The following is a 20,591-nucleotide window of genomic DNA, read 5'->3' as shown; positions in this document are numbered from 1 at the left end:
CTGAAAATTTAACAAATAAACGGCATACAAAGCTGAAAAGTATACAAATACGGCACATTCTTACCGCGAAACAAATACGAAATAAACAAAGTAAACACGTACCTTTGTCTTTGAAAATATTTATAAGCTTGCAGATTATGAATTATTCCTCTTACACGGCTTTGTCTTGACTTTATCCATGTTCATCTTTGCTATCTGCCATGCTTCATACACTGTATCTTGTTTCTTCTCCTTTTACTTTCTTTGCACAAAGTTTATGAAACGCTTTTACAAAAATGTTTACGAAATGACAATTAAATTGCTGACGTTCTCATTGAAATACAAACTTTCTGTCTCAGCCAATCAGAACGTTCGTTGATTACTCGCCCATGTGCATAACTTACAAAACCACCCAACGTCGACCGTCCATGACAAAGAATTTAGACAACTTTGGATTCATATATATGTTCTACCGGCTTCCGGGTGTAATTCCTAATCTCCGAGCGGAATTAGTACCCTCGCAGGCGCTCCGCGCCCGCTCGGGGATAATCTACATGTAAAATTAAATGATTAAATCGGAAGTGTAATTTTTCAGAATGTCAAATTAGTTGAATTCTATTTCAGATCTTTTATCACCCAGTGGCTAGTTCGGACACAGTTTAGATAACCGCGTATACGCGTCTATTTGAAAAGCTCTGTGTGAATTTATCGTGGTTGAATGTGATATGAGGTAAGTTTAGATACTGCTTTGATTTTCACGGACTTACGAATTAAAACAGCTGCAAATACCTATAATGAATAATGACTAGCCGAATTCATACTATAGAGACGGGAAACTCATGTTAGACAAGAAAGTTGGTAAAAACCCGTCTAAATATGAATAGGAATGGACTGATAAATTTATACGTGTGATGGGTCGGGTAATTCTAAAAAACGTATCGTAATTATTACGATAAAATTCAGTTAAATATTTGGTTTGTTTTCTTTTAGCCTTGTTCCGTTCTTGACCGTGTTGATATTTCAGAAACTCGTCTCATTTATTCGTCTAAATTCGTTATTTAGTATAGTTTTGCTGATTTAACGACATCCGTTTCAGCCATAATTATAAGACCGGCTTGTTTCGTTTATGCATGTTATCACTTATAAGGTTTAAACAATCGCAGATAAATCAACACATATTAATAACATGAATATTTAGTAATATCTGAGTGTATTCATTACAATCGTCTATATATCTATACGCATGTGCCCAGATGGGAAATAAAAACGCATATTGTGTTTTGCTGTGCATTAAAACTAGCCGCCATTAAACTATAAATTCATTATGAAAACCTAATGTTATGAGAAACATTTTTAAATCTATTTAAAGTGTTTAATGAAGTCTTGTATGCATGTTTCAGCATGTCCGGACATGAGTCACCTCGGCTCTAAGGTTCGACTACATTTATAGCAAACAGTGGATTGCCATTTAGATGTTAATATCGATATACTAAGATCGGGAGTGAGCCATTTCTAAGACATAACGCCACTGGGATTAGGAATATTGCTTGTACTGATTTTTATATCAATACTTGTGAACCTATAGCAAAGTATTAATATTTTTTCACTACGAAAACAATCTAGCGCAATAAACATGCTTCGTTTGAAACTGCTGGTAATCAATGTCCTGATCTCATGGATCTCATTTGTCTCTCTTGAAAAAAAGGTCAGATATTCTCGATGTTAATTCTTCATCATTGTTTCTTTTGATATACCTTACTAAACAGAGTTTTTACAAACTATTTTCTTGTGAATATTATATATCTGTTTCATAGTTAGTACATCATAATGTAGTTTCATATTTCATTGTTAGCGTCCTTTTAACATTTGTATTCTACCTGATGAAGGCTAAAGACTAATAGCTATAAGCTTGTAATAAATTAATATTCCAACCAGAGATCCTTTCTCAATCGTTAAACAAAGTTGTTTTTCCCGGATTGTCCAAAAAACAAATTTGTTGATGTATCTTGACAGATTGTGGACATTCAAACAGGTTATGATCCTGGCTCGTGTGGCAAGAAGGAACGTGGTTTGTTAAAATTGATCAAAGATCGTTCAAACAATGATAAACTGTTAATTTGCAAGAAAGAAAATGGAGTTTATACCTGGAAAACAACGGACGGTAATGTTCTATGTGTAATGTGTTTTAAAGTTCCACAATTTCAGTCTGTGAATTCCCGACGATTTGTTTAGTTTTTCGAACCGCACAAATGAACAACTATTTCGACTCTAGGTTCCAGTCCCTCTGGCGAATATTTCAACCCTGGCTACGACTGTACGGATATTCTGAATAAGAATTTTGAGTCTCGAGATGGATTTTATTGGATAAATTTGAATAAAGGTGCTCCCAAGAGGGTTGGTGAATTTGTCATTGGACGTATTTGTATTGCGATCCCTGAGTTTTTTTTTATAAATTCTCGCCAAGCAGTGCTTGCTCTTGCCGATTCTTAATTGTTTTCTTTACCGCAGGTTTATTGTGACATGACAACAGATGGAGGAGGATTTGCGCTGATTGGCAAACTCAACAGTTCCGCAACACGGAAAGTCCCATCCCAAAACACAACAGTTGATCCATTTGGTGAATCTCAGTGGTTCAGTGATCTCGGTGACGCTTCAGTTCTTGATTTCAGAATACAAATATCAACAACGGAAAACTTAGCTAAGCCAAATGCTCACTGGTATTATTGAAAATGCTCATTGAAAATCTAAGATCAAACTTCCTCAACCTACGACCATCTTGTCCCATCCCTTAATTGGAAATATGGTGTTAATCCAAGAACAATGCCTCTCAACGTTGTTGTGCTTTTTAAAATCGTTGCTTATCTTTGCAGGTCCTACAGACTACGAAATATTCGTCCTCTAAAAAATATCATGGTTGTTAATCAGGGGGGTTGTGGAGCAACATCACCAGGCATTGGTGACATCGCTTATGTTAAAGATCTCCGGACTGAGAAAATTGTCGCGACAAAATTCCGTTGTTCGCAGTTTGGAACACATCGTCATTTTCTTCTAAAAATCGGATGGGTTGGTATTTTAAGTTGTTATTTGGTTTACTGTTTACGGTTTCGTGTTTACAGTTTTTGAAACATTTCAGCGTAAATGGGACTAGCAATGCATCTTTTTTATATTAATTCCTGAAGTATGCCATTAATTACATTCTTCATTGATTTTAAGGCAATGATGAACGAATGCTTCGAAAAACCATGTCCCCAAGGTTTTGCTTTCCACTCCGTTTATCCTATCCAAACTGACTCGTCAGGATCTTTCAGGTATAACGAAGCATCGAGGCTTTGATGTACAGCAGAAATCGCATGAGGAAAGTGTCAACAAAACAGAGATAGATAGTGGGATTGTTTTAAAATATTAAGTGATTTCTGTATAATTATTACAGCTACAGTGTGGTGAGCGAAACATCTGGAATCAGTCACAATTCAACTGTATTTATCGGCTGTGATAAAGGAGTGGTAGGTCAATAGAACTGTTGTCATTCCAGACTTTGTAGACTTCGAACTTTGCATAGGCGTATAATTTTAGACTTCTAGTTGTGGATAAAGTTTTGTGTCCTTATGTGCCTATATTGAACTGAATCTAAAGAATCATTCTGAATTTTAGTGCTGCAGTTGTTTTAGTCCACCAGATAGCACAGAAGCTCTCTGTGGCACCGATTGTAAGGCAAAACCTGGCGCAAATGTGGTAAAAAAGGTTTATTCGTGGTTCTGGGTGAGGACTTCTTCTCCAAAAAAAGTTTGGGACAAATGCATGGATTATAAAGTTTCTGAAGCGAACGGAGACGAGGTCTGGTACAAGTTGGTTGGTCAAAACGTTGTCCCTAAGAGAGTAAGTCAGTGTGAATTTGCTTCCCTGCCTCTGGTAGAGATAATTGACTTATATATTCATTGGCATTAGAGTGTGTTTTATCTCTCCTGTGATTATCTACTACTTCCTCACTTAGGGTCGTTGTTCCACAAACGAACCACTTTTAAATGATGGAGTAAGTATATAATAACACCATTATGCTGGTATTAATTCCATGCTCTGGTGCATTCCGATTTCATTTTTAAATCATTACTATCAATTGATGTTGTGCTTTCTACCGTATAAAATCTCATTTCTACTTATGAAAGAATTTTTGAATTTTCCATTTTTGTCTTAGATTATAGTTGTTCCTGATAATAAGACTGTTGGTAAAATTCCAGCAGTCCCAGGAATATTAAAATTTCGAAAGGACAATCAAAAACTTTATGTGAGATCAAATGAAAGATGGAATGCAATCGCAGAAGAGAAAAAGGTAGCTACCGTATTATAATTATTTAGGAGCCATCTCTATTATATCATTTTTTACCGTCCCTATACAAGCTTGTCCTAGTCATTCATCGTTTATCTCAAATCGAATATTTTTCAGCCAAAAGTTCCCACTTCTTTTGTGCTTTTACTCTCCCTTTTAGGTCCTGTCTTTTCTTTAAGATTATATCATTATGGCTTGCTAACCTATCTTCAATTAGCAACCTGATTCTGTACGCGAGTCTACACGGTCTACCGAGTGTCCCAAAAAAGTACCTATTTTTAATTCAACATAACTTGTAAGCGAACTGAAGAATTTCAATCAAATAATCTATATTAAGTGGAGTAATGTCTAACTTAAAGTTTGATATATTACATATGAAGTTTGAACGAGTAGTGTCTGAGATATTTGCGTTTAAAATCGCAGCAACGTTTTGAAACTTGTCAAAAATAAAAAAAATGGCCAATTAAACTTGTTTTAACAATACCGGTTCGTAACATGGTGTCTTGTAACTTATTTTTTTGTTTTTTTTTTAAATCATTTTTTACTTGTTCTTATTCATCTGCAAATTCATGTCCACCAGCAGCAACACACTTTCTTGCCCGTGTCAGCATGCCATCAAAAGACCTTTGAATCATGTGGGCGTCCAAATTGCGACATGACCTAACAATCGCCTCGCCGAGGTTCTCTCAAGTTTTGAGGTTGTTGGTCATGAGGAACTTCCCAAATCTGCTGCTTTAAATAGCCCCAGAGAAAGAAATCACACACCGTTAGGTCAGGGGAGCGTGGAGGCCATGGCCAATCGCCGCGTTTACTCATGAGTCGACCAGGAAATTTCCCCTGTAGATATCGGATTGTTGCGTTTAACAAGCCATTTTTTGCTGATTTTTGACACATTTCAAAACGTTACCGTGTCTTTAAACGCGAATATCTCGGAAACTACTTGCTCAAACTTCATATGCAATATATCAAACTTTAAGTTAGACATTACTCAACTACACACATGGATTATTTGATTGTAATTCTTTAGTTCGCTTATAAGTTATGTTGAATTAAAAATAGATAGTACTTTTTTTGGGACACCCGGTATTAGGGCTGTTTTCAAGTTGCGCGTTTTAATTTCAAACGCAGGTACACGCACATAAAAGTCTAAATCCTTTTGCATGTCACCTTTAAAAAAACTAATTGAATAAATCGAAGGAACTTAGTTTCCTGCATATTTTAGTGTGCATTATTTGACCTAGATGTTAAATAATAAAAATTTAAAAGTATACGTGTAGTTTTCCGTACGTGTACGTGCGTATAAAAAACGTGTAAGTGGAAAGCAGCCTTTATTATGAAAAGATTGGCAAGTTTTTTTTGCTAACAGAGACCGCGGTGCAGAGTGGCTCCACCAATAATTTTCCTTAATTCGTCTTTAATTTCGAATGTTTTTTAGTTCGCTCAAATTTACAAGCAATATTTTTAGCAATTTGTTTTTTGCTTACAAGTATAAGCAGTGTATCTTAAATTACTAACCAATTCAAAGAAATGAGTATTCTAATTTCCAACGATATCTCTCGTAATAAATCCGCCATGTTTACAAATGGATTGAAATTAGTTATGTTCAGTGAATATGTTTGGCTAAAATAAGAAAAAAACAGAGACAAATAAAGGACAAGTATTTGACCATTAAAACAGCGTGGTTATTCTTGTCAAAATATTTGACATCATAACCAAAGCATGGTTACATTTTCCGGTATATTCGACCATGGTCGAATGTAGCGTTTTTCCGGCCATATCCGATGCTTCCAAGTTGCAACTTTATATAGATGTTTGTATAATTATGAGCACCAAACATGCTTGAAACTTAACATAGGACTAGCATTTGACCATTAAAACAGCGTGATTATTCATGGTCGAGTATACAGTTTTTCGGCCATATTCGACCATGGTCGAGTATTCCGTTTTCCGGAACCAAAGCATGGTTACATTGTTTCATGTTTGTATATGAGCACGAAGCAAGCTTGCAACTGACCATTAAAACAGCGTGGTTATCCATATCAAAATATTTGACATTATAACCAAAGCATGGTTATATTGTTTAATGCATGTTTGTATAATTATGAGCGTCAATCATGCTGGAAACTTTACAAAGTATCTACTATTTCAGAGGGCCATTTCAGAGTTCTATGTATATTTCAAAATTTTCCCGGACTCGATCTCCTAGCAGGCGCGCGGTTCCGAGCCCCAGCAATACGAAAAACGCTCCGCGGTCCATGACTAAAATATACTACAACGTTTGCTACGACTTGAATATCTTGCAAATTACAAATCGGTTTAAACGTCGGTAAGGTATATTCTTGTTATCTTGCACGTTTGCATGGAGACATCAAATAAGTAAATTGGCTTGCAGGTACACCACGTAAGCATTTAATACTGCAAAGTTTCGGTTCGTTACCCGGACCTTCCTCAGTGCAATATCAATGAAGCCCCGGGTTAACGTACCGAAAGCTTTGCAGTATTATTTACTTACGTGGTGTGCCTATAAGCTAATTTTTTATTTTCAATTCAAAAACATAATGACACTGGCGCAGGGTAGGTGACCCCATGCAGGATAGTTTCGATAAAATTTTGCAAAAATTTCGCGAAACATTTGCTTCTTCAGCATCCTTAAAATTAACGTTGGCTTCTTCAGCATCCTTAAAATTACCGGGATTTAAACCGATGCAATTTTTGCATTATTTTTATTTTAAATTTGCAAGATATTCAGGTTGTAGCAAACGTTGTAGTATATTTTAGTAAAGAAACTTTCCAACCTTGACATAATAATAGACCGAGTGGACTCACATACAAGTGCGAGTGCCACGAGAACGAAAACATTTTTGGGCTGCCTATGGTACGATTAATGTTTGGCCAAAATTGGATGAGCCGGCGGGGGCGAGTACATTGTACATTGACACAATTCTGGGGCGATGTACAATTGGCACAATTTTTGTTTACCTCTTCGGCTTTTCTTATTTCCTTAAGGGTTGACTTTAAAAACCTAGTAAATGACTTTCAATGACTTGGCTAACACTTTGTTGTATTGTTCACAACATCTTCAGAGCAATTACCGAGTAAACGTATTTATTAGGATGGGTTCTATATAATTAATACACATTTTTTTTTACGAAACCGTTACACTTTTTTAGGAATGAAAAAAACTTGTCAGTAATATATATATTAGTAGATTGTTGTTTAGTTTGCTTTCAAATCACCAGTGGACCGACCTAAAAAATCACCTTTATACACTGGCGGTCAAAAAGAACTGCTCAAAACAAGTTAAAATGCTCTCAAATGAATTGTTCCTCTAACAACGTATATATACGAGTAAAATTAATACAGACTAGATTACATGCTAAGCTATATGAAGTATTAATATTTTGTTGATCCTCCTTTGACCTTGATGACGGCCTTACACCGCCGTGGCATACTTTCATCTCTTGCACTATCCCCTTGACATTGTCCTACACGGATTTTCAATAGGTTAAGGTCTTTTGTGCATGTGTGCAGTTCAATTCATTTCTGTCACCCCTTCTTCCTGAAACCATTGCTTAATTGACTCTCTTGGAGGTGTAGCAAGTTGCAGTACGGTATACTGAAATATTGCTTGGAATGAGAGAATTATCCAAAATGCCTATGAAGCCCTCTCCTATATTTGCTTCTTTTTATGAAATTGTGTCTAAGCAGTTCTTTTTGACCGCTTGTGCATATTACAAGTTTGATTGTTACGATTCCTGTTACATATACGATAATAGCAAGATTTGAGCAGACCATTTTGACTGCCAGTGTATTTTTAGCTTTAATCGCCCAGTAACTTTTTCTCGTTTATAGCTTAACTCCGCCTTTGCGAAACTTACGGCTCGTTTGGACGACCTGACTCGGAATTTCGAAGACAAAGGTTCGGTAAAATGATAATTAAATAGAATATGTGCGTCCTAAATCATTACAACGGGTTGATGGAGTGCTTTTTCATGATCCTCTATAGAAGCTTGTATTCAAACTCATGCAGCCAGTTGCGCCCAATATTATAAATGCGGAATGAGACAAGATGGTGTTTATACGATAAATCCAGATGGCCTAGGATCGTTCCGAGTCTATTGTGATATGAACAGGGACAGGGGAGGCTGGGCCGTGTTTCAAAGAAGACAAGATGGAAGTCAAGATTTCTTCCTTGGATGGTCAGAGTATAAAACAGGCTTTGGTGATCTTAACGGCGAGTTCTGGTTGGGCCTTGATAAAATACATCGTTTGTCTAAATCTGGTCAAAATGTTCTAAGAGTTGATTTGATGGATTTCAATGGCGCTGAACGTTACGCTAAATATGGAACGTTTAGTGTGGCTGATGAATCCGACAAATACAGATGGAATATTGGCAATTATTCAGGTAAATCAAACCCTGCAGGGATAGATTTTGACTTTTTGACTTATTCGTACTTACCAGCACCTAGACTAGGTGCGCGTCAATTGCACAAATCTCGCTAAATTCAACAAAAATATTTGTTTATATCAGGTTAGGTAAGAACTACAAATCACGGAGTTTATATAACGCCCAGGAAGATTTTAAACATCATATTATTTCATTGTTGAACGCTGGTTTTCACAGCTAATAACATGCACCACCACTGCATTTTGATTCTTTTTAATAATTCGTGACCAAAAAACGAGCAGGTAATCAAGCGATTCATGATAATCAATTATCTTGCATTCTATACCATAAGATCAATAAGTCTCTACGGTAGTTTTGGGGCACAATGCAAAATTATTACACATTTTGTCATTACGATTTGTTAAAGTTGAACTTTATATTTGTTAATGAAACGAAAAATAACTAAGAATGGTTTAAAAAGATTCCCTATTTCATATGAATATGTCTAGCAATTTGACAAATTCCAAAACTTTTTGACCACTAAAAACAACAAGGCTAGAAAATTGACCGAGCGGTTGAAAAAATTACAGACCTTCAAGATGATTTAGAGCTCCCCCGTGTGACAAATGCAGCAGGTTTTCATTCGCTTTCGATACCAATAGATTAGTAATTAGTAGATTCCTTATAATAACAACCTTTAAAGTGAACCAAACTGGTAAAATACCTTTTGGTCCAAATTTTTTTTCTATTGAGGAGTTTTATTGTATTTGTCAAAAGGTAACGCAGGTGATTCTCTTGCTTATCACAATCAAATGCAGTTCTCCACCAAGGATAGTGACAATGATGCTTGGCATGGTAATTGTGCTTCGGACATCAAAGGAGCTTGGTGGTATAAGACCTGTCAACATTCTAATCTCAATGGCCTGTACCTGGGTGCAGGTCAAAGTAGTTACAGAGGGATAAAATGGCACAATTGGCACTCTCATTCTATGAAAAAGACAGAGATGAAAATTCGTCGAAACCAGTTCTAAGAAAATGACGAGCTTTAGTAGTGATATAAGCATGCGCCAAGAACATCGAGTGTGTTGATTTTTTTAATTGTAAACAGAATAATGCATGCAAAATAATTGCAAATAAATTTGTGATTGTGGTAAACTTACGTTATGATTGATCGATTTGTATACCACGTGAGGGAATAGAGTCACCTATCACCTCAATCTTTCTGTATAAACTACGCTCATCGAGCTTGGTCTGTTTAAAAAGACTTCGAACCGATATTTCTTGGTAAAGACCTCGCGCTCGGTTAATAAAAAGTTATTTATAAATCACACGATCTTATTCAGCGTTTTCGACGTCAGGTTCATTGGCATTGCTTGTTAGACAAAAGGAAAATGCAGTTTACTTGCTCATAGCAACAATTGCATTTGGTTTAACCATTCAATGTTTTCACTATGCAGAATTCTCGTATTGACGCATTTGATACTCTCATGCACTGAGTGATTTGACATTTAGTCCGCTCCTAAAATGGCAGCCATTTTTGATACGAGCCTGTGATTCCACATAGGAATTAGGAAAGCGGTATACTCCATGAATGTAGCCCGTTTTTGTGACATCGCTGGGTATTTTAAGACACTGGTCCTGACGGATTACGATCAGTGTAAAATGTTTGCCTAATAAATAAACGTTTGTCGAGCTTACGTGAAATTTTAGACAACACAAACGGCATGAGCAATGTCAAAAGACTGGGTCAAGGATTGTGATTGGTGAAAAACAAAAACTTTACTTCCGTTCAACGTACGTGTTGTCAAAAACGTTACTTGCTTGAGTTCATTAATGTTTTATTAGATTTATTATAATAATTATTAACATCATAATTACCAAAAAGCTAATGCGTAGAAGTACAGATTATCCATTCAGGACGAAGTTTTACTTGTTTGCTGCGGGCTTAATGACAAAAGTGCATTAGTCGATAAGTGCATTATTCAACAACGAGTATGACAACACATTAAAAATGATAAAATATTCAACGTCTTTAGTCGTTGATATATAAAATGAACAGAATAAAATTTTCCACACGTCATGTGTACTGCAGTAATGCACAGCGGACGCTACAGCGTTCGGAAGACAAAAATGTTGCAGCCATCTCCTGCTACTCGTGCGTGATTTTGTCTTTCATTTTCTTTTCCCGCAAGACATGAAACCAGAAACTGTACACATGCGCTTGCTCATTAAAATGAATAGAGTATAAATATATTCATAACTAGCATAATTACGCCCAGATCTGCTGACTTATACCTGCTTCGTTGATTGCATGTAAGCGTCATTTCAGCGACTGCTTGTCGAAGTAAGTACATCTAGTTGACACCTCGTAAAATCATGTTTAAAGAAATAAGCTTGATCGTACTGATAATCAAAATTGTACGTATCTCTTCACAGAAATGTTCTTCGAGGATTTTTATTACTATTAGAAACGGTAATATCTCGGTTGCTTTTTCCTAGTTAAAACGAATCGGGTTCCAAGTGTTGAACTTTTTCCTTTGAATATTTCCTTTCCCTTACCATTTTTGCTACTTTTAGGAGGTCCGTCTTTACGTCCAGAAGAAATCATATCAAATCATACCGTCAACTACGGAATTCTCCCCATAGAATGTTACGAGCTCTGCCAAAAGGAACCGAAATGTGTTGGATTCAACTACAGAGACAAGATCAATGTTGTGAACTGTCAACTGACCAACATCACTGGAAAGGGAAATCACGTTGAAACAACGGAAGAAGGGGAATGGATACTAATGAACGATAATAAAGCGGTATGTATTGGCAAAGTTACTGTTTATAAAGAGCTTGTGTGCAGAGAATATATAGCGGATAAGTCGTAAAATTAAACCCTTAACTTAGGCAGCAAAAAAAACTCATCCAGACGACGAACGTCTAGCTAAACTTTCATGTTTTACTCGTCATACGTACTCCAGCGCACTTCATGCAATCATTTCCAAAGGTCTCTTCACACAAATCGAATTTTGTTGGATCATATTCCCTTCTGATTGATGTTTTATAGTCTGTTAATTGTCTTGTATATGGGCAGCAAAGCACTTAAGCTAACGCAGTTCTGCTTTATGAATTACTTACTATATTCCATACGTCAGAGGTTAATTGGATACAAAATAATTGGATCGTGTGAACAGACCCTAAAATCATTCCCTTTTAGGAAAGAAGCGAGGACGAGAAGAGCAAAAATGACACTTCAGGTATTCTCAAGGAAGAACAATTGAAGTAACACTTTCTCTCACTTCCTCCCCTTAGTCTCTTACACACGCATTATCATACGTTATTATTTATTTAAAACTAATTCACAGCCTTTTAATCCCTAACAGCCCATGCATGTGTGGAACCGTCATGTCTAACGAACGACGTCATAGCGTCAAAAAGGCGATGCTTTCCGCTGTCGCGTTCTTTCTACATTCGTACACGCACGTAAAACATAAAATCATTAATTTTTTAAATGATATTTATGAAATCAACGATTGAATCTATAAATGCATAAGGTTGGATTCTGTTGAAGATTTCGTGTGTTTTTTCTGCAATAAAAATAATTATATAACAACTCAGACGGTTCTTTTTATTCCAACTGTCTTACAATTTTCTACTGATTCCTTCGTAAACCGATTGTTACGTTTACAAAATATGCTGAAGTACACTGCTGCTCAGTGTGCCTAAGAATTTTCTATTCATATACATGCAAATTCAACTCTCTCTGAAGACTGGAACAGTCAAATAGTTTCAATTCCCAACAACGTCAGTTTTTAGGGGGATATCGCATGTCGATCTTATTCTTTGATATTTTACAATTCTTTAGCTAGAAGCTGCGCCCATCTGTACGGATTAGGAGAGAGGAAAGATGGTATTTATACCATCAATCCTGACAACCAGGGATTGTTCAAAGTCAGATGTAATATGAGCACAGACGGTGGAGGCTGGACCGTGTTTCAAAGAAGACAAGATGGAAGTCAAGATTTCTACCTTGGATGGTCAGAGTATAAAGAAGGCTTTGGTGATCTTAACGGCGAGTTCTGGTTGGGCCTTGATAAAATACATCGTTTGTCCAAATCTGGCCAAAATGTTCTAAGAGTTGATTTGATGGATTTCAATGGCGCTGAACGTTACGCTAAATATGGAAAGTTTAGTGTGGCTGATGAATCAGACAAATACAGATTGAATATTGGCAGTTATTCAGGTAAATTAAACCTTGGGATAGATTTTGACATTTTTATTTATTCGTATACATAATTACACGAATCACGCTATTTTCAACAAAAATATTTGTTTATATCAAGTCATTTAAGAACTATAAATCACGTAGTTTATATAACGCATAGGAAGATTTTAAACATCATATTTCATGGTTGTACTCTGGTTTTCACAGCTAATAACACCACCACTAGTTTTTGCATTCACCATATTAATTTTTATGCATTTTGATTATTTTTAATAATTCGTTTGATTATTTTCGTGAGCAAAAAACGAGGAGGTAATCAAGCGATTCATAAAAATTAATTATTTTGCATTTCTCTCTGTGCTACTTTTGGGGCACAATGCAAGATTATTACACATTTTGTCATTACGATTTGTTAAAGTTGAACTTTATATTTGTTAATAAAACGTAGGATAACTAAGAATGGCTTAAAAAGATTCTCTATTTCATATGAATATGTCTAGCAATTTGACAAAACGCTTTGACCACTAATAACAGCATGGCCAGAAAATTGACCGAGTGGTTGATAAAATTACAGACCTTCAAGATGATTTAGAGCTCCCCCGATTGACAAAAGCAGGTTTTCATACGCGGAAATGAACGCAATCCAATCGATACCGTGCAGATTAGCCGTTTAGAGATGGAGTAAACCAAACTGGTAAAATTGCAGGAAAGGCAATTAATTTTGGTTTGCCTCGTCGAATTCAACCTACGTCGATGCGATTTAACGGCAATGTCTTCACCGCTACTACCCTACTTTGCATTTCATCACGCAAAATTTAAAGAATAATATTAAATTTTGGTTTATTTTTTGTCCATTGAGAAGTTCTATTGTATTTCTAAAAAGGTGACGCAGGTGATTCCCTTGATTATCACAATCAAATGCAGTTCACTACCAAGGATAGCGACAATGATGCTAATGGGGCTGCTACTGGTTATTGTCCTAGGACCTGCAAAGGAGCTTGGTGGTACAACAACTGTCATCATTCCAACCTCAATGGCCTGTACCTGGGTGCAGGTCGGACTAGTGGCAGCGGAATAAAATGGCACGGTTGGCACTCTTATTCTATGAAAAAAACAGAGATGAAAATTCGTCCAAACCAGTTCTAAGAAAAGGACGAGCTTTAGCAGGGACATAATTCATAAACATATTTCCTGCCAAGAACATACAGTGTGTTGATTCTTTTAATTTTAAACAGAATAATGCCTGCAAATCAATTTGTGATTGTTTATTATCATTCTAGTCGCAAAAAATACTCTATTGGTATAATAACAGTATAATAACAAACCTAAGACAATAATAACAGACCTAAGCCAGTAATAATTACTAAGGATGCAAAAATTGAGACTAGTTTACATAAACTCGGTTATCCGATATTCAGAGAATTGTAATATAACTTTGATGTATTAAAAGTGGTTTTTACGGCCAAAGACAGTACCCCAACCAAATGAATAGTGTTCAAATAAATAATTCAATGTTCTCATCATGCAATATTCTCGTATTGACGCATTTGATACTATATTTATTATGAAATAGAGAGGCTAAGATACCCGTAAACCCGGGTTTCGGTATACGGGTACGGGTAGCAATAATTTGTTCATTGGAATTTCTTGTTGTTTGCACGTTTCACGATACAAAGTATGCTTACCTCAAGAGGCTAAAGTCAACCGGGAAAGAATTGACGAGGTAATCTTCGAAAAATTGAGAAACACTGATGGAAATTCATTGAACAAAATAAGGCTATCCGTACCCGTACACCGGAACCGGGGTATCTTTACCTCTCTATTTATTAACATCATAATTACCAAAAAGCTAATGCATAGAAGTACAGATTATCCATTCAGGACGACGTTTTACTCAGTCTAATTAAACTAAGAGGGGTTTAAAACGGCGCTTTCTAACTTGGAAAGTTATTTGAAGATGTGCATAGTTCATAAACAAGCAAGATAATGGTGTTTTTCCAATGGTCGACATGTCATGCATAACAGGGTTCGCCAGCGGATTGTGCTTATATGCGTCTAAAATGCTAGTAAAGCCCATCGCATAGGAGAGCTATCAGCTGAGCTAACGACCTCGCGAGGCAGTCAGCTCAGCCCGTCCGCACACGAGAGAACCTTGCCTCTCGAGACGAATTCCTCACGAAAACTATCCGCACACGAGAGAAACTTGCTGAGCTAATAGACTCGTGAGGTATTTATTTAGCTCAGTTGATAGCTCTCGTGTTTGGCGGGCTTTTAAGAGTTTGCCTGATTGCTATCAGCCAGCGCTGTTCGAAAACGCACATGTATTGCACAAGATTTGACAGCGCTTAAACACACAAGAAATCATTTGTTTGTGTCCATATTGTAGAATGAAAAATAGTGCACGGAACTTGTTCTCGCTGTCATGAAGTAATGAAATATACCTGCGAGCCTAATTTTGAGAAACGTCATAGGCAGGACTCGCAATAACAGCCACTGGCAAATCCCTCGCGGAAAGGAACGCTTTTTGTCCGTTTCAACCTAATCAAAATAACTTTCGGCTTCGCTTTTGTGAAACTAAACTATTTTTATGATATATATTTTACAAACAACTATACGCTTTAATTACTCAATTAAGTATTTATGAGTTATGACCATTTATCGCAAGAGAGAAATAATATATTAGCTTCGTTTTTATTTTATTGAAAGTGTAGGGGTACGTGGTGTAGTGAGACTATTATGTGGACTACAGAGAAAGGCGGTTGAGAAGGAGGATTTAAGATCAAATGGTTTGTCCCATATTTTTGCTTCAGATATTTTTATGTACCTTACAAGGTATGGTTTAAACCCGCCGCACACGAGAGCTATTAGCTGAGCTAAAGACCTTGTGTAGCTGTTAACTCATGGATTTCAGGCTGAGCTAACTGCTAACTGTGCTACGCGAAATCGTTAGCACAGTTGATAGCTCTTGTTTGCTGCGGGCTTAATGTCAAAAGTGCATTAGTCGATAAGTGCATTATTCAACAACGAGTATGACATCGCAATAAAAATAATAAAATATTCAACGTCTAGTCGTTGATATATAAAAGTAACAGAATAAAATTTTCTCCACGTCATGTGTACTGCAGTAATGCACAGCGGACGCTACAGCTTTCAGAAGACAAAAATGTTGCGGCCTTCTCCTGCTACTCGTGCGTGATTTTGTCTTTTTTTTCTTTACCGCGCAAGACATCAAACCAGAAATTATTACTGCACACATGCGCTTGCTCATTGCAATGAATAGAGTATAAATATATTCATAACTAGCATAATTACGCCCAGATCTGCTGACTTATAACCTGCTTTGTTGATTGCATGTAAGCGTCATTTAAGCGACTGCTTGTCGAAGAAAGCACAGTTGACGACCTCGTGAAATCATGTTTAAAGAAATAACCTTGATCTTACTGACAATCAAAATTTCACGTATCTCTTCACAGAAATGTTCTTCCGAGATTTTTACTACTATTAGAAACGGTAATATCTCGGTTGCTTTTTCCTAGTTAAAACGAATCGGGTTACTAGGGTTGATGAACTTTTTCCTTTGATTATTTCCTTTCCCTTACCTTAACATTTTTGCTACTTTTAGGAGGTCCGTCTTTACGTCCAGAAGATATCATATCAAATCATACCGTCAACTACGGAATTCTCCCGATAGAATGTTACGAGCTCTGCCAAAAGGAACCGAAATGTATTGGATTCAACTACAGAGACAAGATAAATGTTGTGAACTGCCAACTGACCAACATCACTGGAAAGGGAAGTCACGTTGAAACAACGGAAGAAGGGGAATGGATACTAATGAACGATAATAAAGCCGTATGTATTTGCAAAGTTACTGTTTATAAAGAGCTTGTGTGGAGAGAAAATATATAGCGGATAAGTCGTAAATTAAACCTTTAACTTAGGCAACAACAAAAAACTCATCCAGACGACGAACGTCTAGCTAAACTTTCATGTTTTACTCGTCATACGTACTCCAGCGTACTTCATGCAATAATTTCCAAAGGTCTCTTCACACCAATCGAATTTTGTAGGATCATTTTCCCTTCTGATGGATGTTTTACAGTCTGGTAATTGTCTTGCATATGGGCAGCAAAGCACTGAAGCTAACGCAGTTCTGCTTTATGAATTACTCACTATATTCCATACCTCAGAGGTTAATTGGATACAAAATAATTGGATTATGCGAACAGACCCTAAAATCATTCTCTTTTAGGAAAGAAACGAGGACGAGAAGAGCAAAAATGACACTTCAGGTATTCTCAAGGAAGGACAATTGCAGTAAAACTTTCCTTAACTTCCTCCCCTTAGCCTCTTACGCACGCATTATCATACGTTATTATTTATTTAAACTAATTCACAGCCTTTTAATCCCTAACAGCCCATGCATGTGTGGAACCGTCATGTCTAACGAACGACGTCATAGCATCAAATAAGCGATGCTTTACGCTGTCGCGTTCTTTGTACATTCGTACACGCACGTAAAACTTAAAATCATTAATTTTTTAAGTGATACTTATGACATCAACGATTGAATCTATAAATGCATATAATAGGGTTGGATTCTGTTGAAGATTTGGCGTGTTTTTTCTGCAATAAAAATAATTATATAACAACTTAGACGGTTCTTTTTATTCCAACTGTCTTACGATTTTCTACTGATTCCTTCGTAAACCGATTGTTACGTTTATAAAATATGCTGAAGTATACTGTGTTGCTCACTGTGCCTGAGAATTTTCAATTTTTTATTCATATACATGCAAATTTAACTCTCTCTAAAGACTGGAACAGTCAAATAGTTTCAATTTTTCAATTGCCAACAACGTCAGTTTCCAGGAGGATATCTCATATGGATCATATTCTTTGATATTCTACAATTCTTTAGCTAGAAGCTGCGCCCATCTGTACGGTTTAGGAGTGAGAAAAGATGGTGTTTATACCATCAATCCTGACGGCCTGGGACCGTTCCAAGTCAGATGTAATATGAGCATAGACGGTGGAGGCTGGACCGTGTTTCAAAGAAGACAAGATGGAAGTCAAGATTTCTACCTTGGATGGTCAGACTATAAAGCAGGCTTTGGTGATCTTGATGGCGAGTTCTGGTTGGGCCTTGATAAAATACATCGTTTGTGGAAATCTGGCCAAAATGTTTTAAGAGTTGATTTGATGGATTTCAATGGCGCTGAACGTCACGCTATATATGGAACGTTTAGTGTGGCTGATGAATCAGACAAATACAGATTGAATATTGGCAGTTATTCAGGTAAATCAAACTTTGGGATAGATTTTGACATTTTTATTTAATCGTACATAATAGCAGGTATGCAGCGATTACACGAATCACGTAAATTTCAACAAAAATATTTGTTTATATCAAGTCATTTAAGAACTATATATCACGCAGTTTATATAACGCATAGGAAGATTTAAACATCATATTTCATGGTTGTACGCTGGTTTTCACAGCTAATAACACCACCACTAAATTTTGCATTGACCATATTAATTTTTTTGCATTTTGATTATTCTTAATAATTCGTTTGATTATTTTCGTCAGCAAAAAACGAGGAGGTAATCAAGCGATTCATAAAAATTAATTATCTTGCATTCTCTCTCTGTGCTACTTTTGGGGCGCGATGCGAGATTATTACACATTTTGTCATTACGATTTGTTGAAGTTGAACTTTATATTTGTTAATGAAACGAAGGATAACTAAGAATGGCTTAAAATGATTCTCTATTTCATATGAATATTTCTAGCAATTTCACAAAACGCTTGACAACTAAAAACAGCATAGTCAGAAAATTGACCGAGCGGTTGATAAGATTACAGACCTTCAAGATGATTTAGAGCTCCCCAGATTGACAAATGCAGCTGGTTTTCACACGCGTGAATGAACGCAATCTAATCGATACCGTGCAGATTAGCCGGTTAGAGATAAAGTAAACCAAACTGGTAAAATTGCAGGAAAGGCAGGCAATTTTGGTTTGCCTCGTCGAATTGAACCTACGCCGATGCGATTTAACGGCAATATCTTCACCCCTACTACCCTACTTTGCATTTCATCATGCAAAATTTAAAAAATAATATTATATACGTTTTGGTTTAAATTCTTTTTCGATTGAGGATTTTTTTTGTATTTCTTAAAAGGTACCACAGGTGATTCTCTTACTTATCACAATCAAATGCAGTTTACTACCAAGGATAGTGACAATGATGTTGATAGTAGTAATTGTGCTACGGCCTGGAAAGGTGCTTGGTGGTACAGGAGCTGTCATCGTTCTAACCTCAATGGCCTGTACCTGGGTGCAGGTCAAAATGATGCCAGTGGAATAAGATGGTACTATTGGCATATTTATTCATTGAAAATGACGGAGATGAAAATTCGTCCAAACCAGTTCTAAGAAAAGAACGAGTTTTAGCAGGGAATAAACATATGCCAAGAACATATAGTGTGTTATGCAAAGTTACTGTTTATAAGAGTTTATATGGAGAGAATATATAGCGGATAAGTCGTAAAATTAAACTTTTAACTTACGCAGGAAAAAAACTCACCCAGACGACGAACATTTAGCTAAACATCCATGTTTTACTCGTCATACGTACTCCAGCGTACTTCTGTTTTATCAATTACCCACTTTATTGCATAAATCAGAGGTTAATTGGATGCAACAAAATTGGATCGTGTGAAGAGACGCTAAAATCATTCTCTTTCAGAAAAGAAACGAGGACGAGAAGAGCAAAAATGACACTTCAGGTATTCTCAAGGAAGGACAATTGAAGTAAAACTTTCCCTCACTTCCTCCCCTTAGCCTCTTATGCACGCATTATCATACGTTATTATTTATTTAAAACTAATTCACAGCCTTTTATTCCCTAACAGCCAACGTGTGGAACCGTCATTTCTAACGAACGACGTCATAGCGTCAAATAAGCGCTGTCGCGTTCTTTGTATATTCGTACACGCACGTAAAACTTAAAATCATTTATTTTTAAAATGATACTTATGAAATCAACGATTGAATCTATAAATACATAGGGTTAGATTCTGTTAAAGATTTGGTGTGTTTTTTTCTGCAATAAAAATAATTATATAACAACTTAGACGGTTCTTTTTATTCCAACTATCTTAGACGGTTCTTTTTATTCCAATCTATCGATTTTCTACTGATTCCTTCGTAAACCGATTATTTATTTCATGAATGAATATGAATGTGCACCCTCTTACCTTTAATTACGCTAATGCTCAGTGTGCCTAAGAATTTTCTATTCATATACATGCAAATTTCACTCTCTCTAAAGACTGGAACAGTCAAACAGTTTCAATTGCAAACAACGTCAGTTTTTTTAGAGGGATATCGCACATCGATCTTATTCTTTAATATCTTACAATTCTTTAGCTAGAAGCTGCGCCCATCTGTACGGATTAGGAGTGAGAAAAGATGGTGTTTATACCATCAATCCTGACGGCCTAGGATCGTTTCAAGTCAGATGTAATATGAGCATCGACGGGGGAGGCTGGACCGTGTTTCAAAGAAGACAAGATGGAAGTCAAGATTTCTACCTTGGATGGTCAGACTATAAAGCAGGCTTTGGTGATCTTAACAGCGAGTTCTGGTTGGGCCTTGATAAAATACATCGTTTGTGGAAA

The 20,591-nt window shown here is 36.4% G+C and overlaps 2 protein-coding genes across 2 annotated transcripts; both read left to right on the top strand.

Annotated features, from left to right (window-relative positions):
* The first annotated feature begins 588 nt into the window (after positions 1-588).
* LOC114516312 lies at positions 589-9,849 on the top strand. The gene is made up of 14 exons (XM_028535746.1): positions 589-709; positions 1,603-1,684; positions 1,993-2,140; positions 2,252-2,373; positions 2,488-2,696; positions 2,850-3,042; positions 3,193-3,287; positions 3,410-3,482; positions 3,631-3,855; positions 3,971-4,009; positions 4,172-4,306; positions 8,156-8,222; positions 8,310-8,708; positions 9,468-9,849. The coding sequence occupies exons 1-14, from the start codon at positions 705-707 to the stop codon at positions 9,719-9,721; spliced, it is 2,046 nt and encodes a 681-aa protein (XP_028391547.1). The 5' UTR covers positions 589-704; the 3' UTR covers positions 9,722-9,849.
* A 935-nt stretch (positions 9,850-10,784) lies between these two features.
* On the top strand, positions 10,785-19,393 carry LOC114515843 (ficolin-1-like). Its single transcript, XM_028535167.1, has 5 exons — positions 10,785-10,845; positions 11,190-11,497; positions 17,156-17,195; positions 17,825-18,202; positions 19,091-19,393. The coding sequence occupies exons 1-5, from the start codon at positions 10,785-10,787 to the stop codon at positions 19,342-19,344; spliced, it is 1,041 nt and encodes a 346-aa protein (XP_028390968.1). The 3' UTR covers positions 19,345-19,393.
* The last annotated feature ends 1,198 nt before the right edge of the window (positions 19,394-20,591 follow it).

This window comes from Dendronephthya gigantea, unplaced genomic scaffold (assembly GCF_004324835.1).
Source record: "Dendronephthya gigantea isolate DGI-Jeju-01 unplaced genomic scaffold, DenGig_1.0 000005F, whole genome shotgun sequence".
Classification (NCBI taxonomy): Eukaryota; Metazoa; Cnidaria; class Anthozoa; order Malacalcyonacea; family Nephtheidae; genus Dendronephthya; species Dendronephthya gigantea.
This window is presented reverse-complemented; position numbering and strand designations above follow the sequence as displayed.

Excerpts from the sequence above, each read along its gene's own strand:
- LOC114515843 (XM_028535167.1), top strand. The coding sequence starts at position 10,785 with ATGCACAGCGGACGCTACAGCGTTCGGAAGACAAAAATGTTGCAGCCA. Across the intron at positions 11,498-17,155 it reads TAATGAACGATAATAAAGCG|GAAAGAAACGAGGACGAGAA; the intron begins GTATGTATTGGC and ends ATTCTCTTTTAG. Across the intron at positions 17,196-17,824 it reads GAGCAAAAATGACACTTCAG|CTAGAAGCTGCGCCCATCTG; the intron begins GTATTCTCAAGG and ends ACAATTCTTTAG.
- LOC114516312 (XM_028535746.1), top strand. Across the intron at positions 2,374-2,487 it reads ATAAAGGTGCTCCCAAGAGG|GTTTATTGTGACATGACAAC; the intron begins GTTGGTGAATTT and ends TCTTTACCGCAG. Across the intron at positions 3,288-3,409 it reads GACTCGTCAGGATCTTTCAG|CTACAGTGTGGTGAGCGAAA; the intron begins GTATAACGAAGC and ends TAATTATTACAG.